Source organism: Uloborus diversus, chromosome 1 (assembly GCF_026930045.1).
Source record: "Uloborus diversus isolate 005 chromosome 1, Udiv.v.3.1, whole genome shotgun sequence".
Taxonomy (NCBI): Eukaryota; Metazoa; Arthropoda; class Arachnida; order Araneae; family Uloboridae; genus Uloborus; species Uloborus diversus.
The window spans coordinates 226985844-226994669 of NC_072731.1; the positions used below are offsets into that span (position 1 = coordinate 226985844).

Here is an 8826-nt window from a genome sequence, read left to right on the forward strand (position 1 = left end):
TTTTGCTTTTTTTTTTTTTTTTTTTGCAAAAGTTTTAAGTTGCATATAGCCTTTATCTTTTTGATGCTTTCTCAAGTGAATTATAAGTTTTAAATTCCAACATAGCTGAATCTATGAAATTATTACCTGCAGTAAAAATTGCAGGTATTCGTTTCATGATCATCATGTTCATCTCAGTTGAGAAATAGGATTTTGTGAAAATTGTTTCACTTTTTAGTACTGCAGATAAACTGCTCTAAAATTTCGAAGCTTGTCGAAAAATTTTATTCCAATTTTGTGCCTTCATTTTAGAATTCTTCAGGTAATCTCTAGTTGTTGCAATGATATATATTCTCTTAACTCGCCAATTTCTACTTAGTAAGCTTTGCTTTATTGCAAATAATCAACAAGTTTTCTTATCTTTCTGTTTTAGATAGTTATGCAAATTCTCAAATATATTTATTTGTTTTGAAGTTCGTAAAATTTCTAGATGTCCTTCGTGCCTTATCACTTTGTCTAAATTTGTAAAATGGCTCCTTAGCATACTGTAGCTCAATATTTTTCATATTAAAAAATTGTGCTTTTTAACTCTAAACAATATACAAAACGTTTTACAATTTGTATTCTCCACTTTTCAATGAGTTGGTTTCTTACATTTTTTTCCTGCAGAAAGATACATTAATTTTTATCACTGTTGTTGTTTTTTTTTATACATAACTCATTGTGAGACTATTTTCTGTCCTATAATTTTAATAATGTTATCACATTTTTGATTGAGCTCAAATATGATGTTTGAGCAATCTATCAAGAATGAGTTCTGGGTGGCAGAGCTTGTTCATAACTTATAAAATATAAAAGCATAGCTTGATTTTGTTTTTTGAGGGCCCTTAAATGTGCTCAATTTTGTATAGAAGTCTTTAAAGGTGTTAAATTTTTGTTGTATGCAGAATTTGATATTTAGCTTTTAGTATCAAAAAATCGTAAAAATTTAAGTCTAATTTAATTCAAATGAATTTTTTTAGAAACATAATCATTATCACTGTAGATCTTAAATTTTGATGTATTTTAAAAGTTGAGGGCTAACAGAGTAGTTTTAGTATGAATGTTTTTGATAAAATATAAAATTAAGATCCAGATCAATTAAAATTCACTGCAGTTGTCTGAGCAATATTTGAACCAGGAAAGGATCCTGGATTAAATATCTTGTCATAAAACTTTGAAGTAGTATGATGAAAATCTTATTTTTTGAAATTATTGATTTTGAAAATTCCCACCTTACATATTGTGATTTTTTTTTTTTTTTCAATATGTAATGTTTCTATCCGTTGAGTTTTTGGAATGGTAGTTTTCAATTAATCTAGGTAGAATTTTGAAATGCTTTTATTTATTGGTATTTTTTTTTTTTTTTTCAGGTGCTAAATTTCCAATCAAATGGACTGCTCCAGAAGCAGCCTTATTAGGAAGGTTTTCCATAAAGTCAGATGTGTGGTCATATGGAATATTACTTTATGAACTTATAACTCATGGCCAAGTTCCTTACCCAGGTCTAGTTATTGTTATGTGCTTTTGATTATAATCGAACAGTTAGAATTATGAAATAGATTCACGAAAATGTATGCTCCCCCCCCCCCCAAACGTGATATATTAGTTGCTTGCTTCCAAAAAAGAAAGAGTTTTTTTAGGGAGTATAAATAATATAATAAATTTCTGAGTAAAAAAAGTGTAACGTAATTCCGTATTACTTGAATTGTGTGCAGTGAAAGGTATTTCAGGTTTTAAATATATCCAGTATAAATGAATCTACACCTTTTTTAAAAATTAATTACACTTTGCAATATACTGAAATTTGAGACTTAATGCTTCAGTATTTTAGATTCAAACAAATCAAAGCAATGAAATTGCTTAGCGGTGAATGATGTTTAATGGCAGTTCTAATTCCCAAAGGGAGGTCACCAGTAATTTTTTCCATGGAGATAGTAAATATGTTATTCTGCTATCAACAAACCATTTGAAGAACCTATTTTTGGGTATGTCTTTGTTTTGAAATGTACAATGTCAAAGAAATTCACAGAGTACTAATTTGTTGGAATTTGGCTGTTAACAGAGTGACTTTCTGAAGCTAATAAATAACCAGAATTAAATACTTTAAATTGATTTTAGTACATAAGCAAGGTTTTTAGAAGGATTTTCAATTTTCCATTTTGGGTCTGCTTTTACAACTCACTAAACTTAGTGTGTGTGATTATTTTTCCTTTTTTCATGTTATCTAGAATTTTGTGTGTTCTGGCCTGCAAGATTCGCAATAGGACATGGAGGTCAGAGTTGGATTTTATTTTTTTAAATTTAATATACTTGTCAATATAATTTATAATTTTAAAAAATTTTAAAATTAATTTTAGTTTTAAGGTACAGTTGTGTACAAGATTGATAATAATGGTTCCTTTAATATAAAATAAGCAAATCACTAGTTTTTACAATTTTTTAATCTTTTCCCACTTAAATTCTTAAAAGTTAAAAAAATGCTGTATAATGTTTGCATTTCTACTATCAATAATTCCCTATCCTTTCCCTTCCCCCCTTGCAAAAATGCTTGAACTTTTAGTTCAGCATTTTGAATGTTCATGGTAATCTTTTAATATACACAATAAAATCTTTGTCATGTTTGCAGTAATTGCAATATAGTTCCTTCTAAGTTACCTAAAGTTAGAAATATCAAGATGTCTACTGAAAATGGAAATGTACTGGAATTCTTCTGACATACTAGAAAAATATAAAGAGTTTAAATAAAATATGAACCATTCAGGTGAAGTAAGGGACAAACTAGATTGTAGTGTACAATAACCCAGACTGCCATCAGCATTTTTCTTTCTACAAGTGGAAACATTTTAAGCTAACAAATGTATGTAATTATGTATCCCAGAGCTAAACTGTCTAGACTAGAAAATATTGGATTTTTTCTGCATTTTGATTCTAGATTAATTTCTACTGGAATTTTGGATCACTAGTTAGTAGACACCCTGAATATTCTAATATTACTTTATCAAAAACCAAATGGATTTTTTTTTTAAACTTACATAATTACTAAAATAATTATCTAAATAATTAGACTGCCAGCAGACCTTGTGCTCTGCTTGGTTGGTTTCTTTAACAATCCAGTAAAGGCACTGCTTTTTTCTGTATTTTGTCTTTACTGGACTACCCTGCTGATGTTCTCCCATAAGCTGCATTCACAAGGCACTTGTGTAATCTGCATATCCTTGCTCCTGTTTGAAACCAAGAAAGTTGATGATTTGCCGCTCACATGTGAAAAACCGTGATGTCTTGGAAAGTTGTTTAACTTTGTGCCGTAAACAAGCCTTTGAAGTAGATACCCAGAAAAACTCCACTTGAAGGCAGGGAACAAGCAGATTCGCAAATTACCCATAAAAAAAAGGAATGAGGTGATGAGTGGGTTAGAATCAGGTTGCATGAGCTCCATGTAAATGCAGCTATTTAATGTGGCATGTCATAGTCATACTGATCTTTGTATTTGTAATTTTCCATAGGCATGCACAATCGAGAAGTTATTGAACAAGTTGAGCGCGGGTACAGGATGCCCAAGCCTACAAACTGTGAGTGTCCTGATTCAGTCTATTCTATGATGCTTCAATGTTGGGATGCAGATCCAGAAAAAAGGCCTACCTTCGAGTTCCTGTTTGGTTTCTTCGATGATTATTTTGTCTCCACAGAGCCAAGTTACCGCAATGCAGAAGATTTTTGAGAGGACATTTTGTCGCCTCCTGTTATCTCCCGTTTAACGGTGTCAAAATATAAAGTATTTAAATGAAAGACTTTTTATATGATGAAGGTTTTATATATTAAAAGGAAATCGCTACAAGTTTTATGTTTTGATTGTATCCTTTTTTTAGCATTTATTAATGGCTTGTAAATACATATTTTGTCATAATGTGGATGTCCTTTTTTATCACAGATACGGTTGCTTTTGAGAAGAAAAAAAATTTTGATTTGGGAAAAAACAATAACATTAATTCTAGCATTGTGCCAAAGTTATGTGACAGATGAATTTTTCGATTCATATTTTAATTACAATATGTTCTGTTACTTGTCTGTGTTATTGAGGAACAGAAATTCATCTGTTAATGTTCTTTTCCTAAAAACAGTCTTACAAAAGAAATAGGATAGAGGATTGCTCCTAAATTTGGAATGTGGATTATATACGAAATTCACTCAAGGAATTAAAAAAATAATAATAATTTATTTTAGTTTTAGTTTAAACTGTTGGCTAAGTGGTGTTTTGTATGAAAAAAACACGAATGAAGAATATTATCTGCATGAAATGCATTTTTAATTTAAAACAAGAGTTGTGAAATGTAAATTGTAAAACCAGGAACATTGTCCTTTTTTTCAGACAAAGCATCACTTAGTGTACATTTTTTCAATTTAATTCTTTAAAAAAAATATCCTTGAGCTTATGTCGTGTTTAGTCCAATTACCAAATTTCATAACAGTGAACTCACATTTTAATTACAAGATATCATTTACTGAGAATTTAAACTATAACTGCTCTGTATTGTAGGAAACCGAGTTTTAATTCTTATGTAAATGCAAATTTTCTTGTTAAAGAAAATTTTGCTATGCTTTAATTATGAACTTCCAATTTCACTGCAAAAAAAAATGACTTTCATTTGAAAATAAATGTGCTTATTAGCCATGATTCCTCTTTATGTAAGTTCAGTTTAGGTTTTAAACCATGATAAATTGCAAAATTTAACTTTTTAAAGATTATGTTCAATATTCTAATTTGCTTTCCTCTTATTTCAGTATGATTCAATGAGTGTGAATAATTTTTGCGCTTCTATGCATATAGTTGTTAGTGTAAGTTCTATGTTAAAATTAAAATTGCATTGAATATTCAATTATTATTTGGTACTTGGCAAATGCTTTGAATATTCATCTTCCACAGTCAACAGTGAAAAAAAGTTGGGACGATTGAGACATTTGGCATTTCTGAATAGCAAATTCACAAAAAAAAAAGACGACATATTAAAATATATGCACCTATTTTATGACCTTAGTTATGCTTTTCAAATAATCAAGTTTTTAAAACAAACTCTTAGTGAATGGATGCATTTATTACTTAAAAGTGGTTAAAAAATAATGAATAATATTCTTGAATTCAAAGTAACTTGCTGTGTATATTCTTCCTATAAATTAATGAAGAAAAGTTATTAATGCTGTAAGTGTAAGCAGTATTTTGTTTCCTTTAACTAATGAAACTATGAATGCTTACAATTACGTATATGACAAAGATTAAAAACCTATTTTAGGTTTGTTTATATTGAAAGCACAATAAAACTGCACGATCAATTTCTGAAATTTTCTGAAGAAAACTTTTTTTTTTTTTCGAAATGAAATCTTTACCAAGGGGGCCCATATTCAAAATTTTAAGGGTATGGCTTAAAAATTTTCCCCATGATTTAGCAGAATATTTCCCCAGTACAGATTAGAGACAGTAAAATTTGACATTTTTAATAACTTATTCATTAATGGCTGGAGAAGAAATTTTTATACATTTTTGCAAAGAAAAAAGCACTAAAAGCAAGGAAGTTCTCATTTCTAGGGGGGAGCTTGAGCCCCCAGTTGCCCCCCTATATGGGTGCCCTTGAATCTTTATCTTGATTTTTTCTCCCTCTACACTAAATGCCTGTTATAATTGTTTAATCAAGTTCTGGAAGTGAAGATAAGGCATATAATTATGGTCCCCGTGGCAAAATGGCTCTCGTGAGGCGAAAAAGGGAATTCTTATGATGAAATAGATCAAATGTTATACAAGCAATGCAGTGATGAATGCCCAGTAACTTTTCCTTGTATCCTCAAACATTAGAGTCGGCTGTATTTAGCAAGAATATTTATTTGTCTCCAGTAAAGGTTTTTCTTCTATTTCAGATAAAAAAATGATATTTCAAACCATCTGAAAATAAAATAAATACCTTTGTGCTGTACAGTAAAGTAAGAAAAACAAAGTTAAAAAAAAAGCACAAATTTGCCAATTACAGCAGACACGTGTTTCGGCGTTACAGGGAATGCCTTTTTCAATGCAAAAAGTAATGAGCTTATGGATGAAAGACATCCGACAAAATGGCTATCACATCAATGGCTTTTGTCGGATGTCTTTTCATCCATAAGCTCATTACTTTTTGCATTGAAAAAGGCGTTCCCTGTAATGCCGAAACACGTGTCTGCTGTAATTGGCAAATTTGTGTTTTTTTTAACGCTGTTTTTTTTTTACTTTACATCTGAAGATAGTTTTGACCTATTATAGAGCTTTACTTTGAGTGGTATTTTTATCTCTAAGTTTAGAAAAAAAAGCTATACAGATAGTTTTTAAAAGTTAAAAAAAAAATAATTTGAAGGGCTGTGCTATGTTACAATAAGTCCAATAAAAGAACTCATAATGAAATATGTTCAAAAAATGATAACGATTTATTAACTCTTAGATCAGAAATGCTTCAAAAAAGTAAAAGTAGAATCATCAATATTTAAAACACAGGAATCCATTTCTCTTATTTCAGTTTTGTAGAATTAGTAGATTTTAGCTTTTTTAGTAAATTCTGTTAGAGGGAATTTTCATTTTTTTACGTACACAATTATTCCCTCACAGTGTTTTCTTACTTTTACTGTGCTATTTTTATACAAATGTCTTAAAGTGTGATGAAAGATTTAAATTCTCATAAAATATAAACTCAGTTGTTAGTAAAATAGTGTTGCCGAGAACATCAGTATTTGTAAAATGTTTTTAGCAATTTGTTTCCACTTAAATCTTAAAGTTCTCAAAAAAGAAAAGCTTCTGTTGAACTAAATATTAAAAAGTGTTCAAGCACACTTTAGAAATTGAGAGACAAAATTCTTATCATTGTTGAGAATGCAAAAATTGCCCATGTCATGACTGTAAATGAAAGAATAACAAAGAGAAAAATTGTTTCTATGAAACTGCAAATGTTAATAATATCATTAATAACATGTCTAGCAAGAAGTCAGTTTTGTACATGGAAGTTTTTCAAATTTTACATAAGTGGAAGTTCTACTATCTCACTCTAAATTTTGGCTCCTTATATGATTTTGAGTTTCTTTTAGATCTTTTGTCAAGTGATTCATGTTCAACAATCAGGCTTCAATTAGGGAAAAAAACACTAAAAAATTTCCCGTCAAAATAACCATTCTCAAAGAAAGAAAACGCAAATCAAAAGTTCCCGAAAAAATTAAACACAGCCCTCCATAAATACAACTAAAATCCTTAAAAAAAAAAAGAAAGATAAATCGCCGAATAATAATCAAAAGGAGAAATTTTTACCTCAAAACAAAACTTCATTAAGTCACAGCTGAGAAAAAAAGTGGCAACCTTCTGAACGCTAATTTAAAATGAAATCGCGCAAATAATTTCCGATTTAAAATTTCTGTTCCATTAGGCTTAGTAGTGCTTTTTAATTTTTTCTCTCTGATTTTACAGCCTTTTTTTTTTTTTTTTTTTGAAATTCGAAGGAAATGGAGGAATTGTATGGGTATTTTTCACAGGATTTCGAATGGGATCTGAGTTAAAGAAATCGGATAATTATTTCTAGTAGAAAGAGCCATTTAATGCCATTTTTGACCTTTAAAATTAAAATTTGAATGGTTTGGTTCTTTTTTGGCATTTGAAAACCCCCTACCTTCCTTCTCGTGAGCCAAGTACCACCTCCCTGTCAAATTTGGTCCACATCCAACATAAATTTTGGATTTGTATAGGGAACATACATATATACACACACACACACACATATATATATATATATATATATATATATATAAATATATATATATTTGTTTTATTCATATAGATTTTACCAGAAAAGTGAACTACAGTCGGACCTCCATATATCGAACTTCCATATATCGAAATTTTCTACATATCAAAAATCCCAGCACATTTCCATGTTCATTACATAGAAAATTTGTTTCTATATATCGAAAAAATCTCTATATATCGAAATTTTTCTCGAGACATTCGTAGATTTTTTTTCCCACTTTAGACTGTTTGTCTCATGAAAACTGAAGGTTAGGGGAGAAAATTATGTTAACTAAAGGTTGCTACGAAACTCATAAGGAATCTGGGGTTGAGGGGTGTGTGGATAGGTCGTTGTTTCGTTCTGCTGTTCTTAAATTCCCTCAAGTTCATTTCAAATCTCAGTTGTAACCAGTAATACTGTAAAATCAGTTTCAAGTAACCCTTTTTGTCTGTTGATTATCATTCCTAGTCATTTTAGCTTCAGTAAAAATCATTCACGTTAAGTAGATTGGTTTTTTACTTTTCTCTCGATTCCATTGTCAAAACGAAAATCCCCTCATGTTGCGGATCAAGTTGAATTGCCGAAGAATGAAGGTGTATGAAGGCGCAAAAATGTAATTTCTGTTATTTTTTTAATTCTTAACTTTCGTTTAATCCGATGCTCAAATAAATTAGAAATTGGGTTTCATACAAGAAAATGAGCTTTAATTTTAATGTTTTAGGAGATTTTTATGATAAAAACAGATTGTTTCTATGTATCGAAATTTCTATATATCGAATTTTTTCCCGGCAATTTGCTACTTCGATATATGGAGGTCCGACTGTAGTTGAAAAGAGTTGGATGAAAAATATGTATATAACATTTATAACTTACCTGGAAAACTAATAAGTTTATCTGTTTAAGGATTTATCTGGAATATATCTGAAGAAACTCAATTCTGTTCAACTATAACTATTGATCTGTACTGCCTCTAAGTTTTAGCAAATTTTTCTAAACTGTCATTCATGTTTTGGTTTTGATTGAA

General features: G+C 29.7%; 1 protein-coding gene across 2 annotated transcripts in view; it reads left to right on the forward strand.

Moving 5' to 3' along the window:
- Positions 1-6012, forward strand: part of LOC129225436 (tyrosine-protein kinase Src64B-like) — a 48229-nt gene extending 42217 nt beyond the window's left edge. For both annotated transcript variants that reach the window (XM_054859919.1, XM_054859920.1), the window contains exons 11-12: positions 1392-1523; positions 3525-6012. In XM_054859919.1, coding sequence (XP_054715894.1) covers positions 1392-1523; positions 3525-3739 — 347 coding nt within the window. In that variant the 3' untranslated portion in view covers positions 3740-6012. The remainder of the gene's footprint in view (positions 1-1391; positions 1524-3524) is intronic.
- Positions 6013-8826: the final 2814 nt, after the last annotated feature.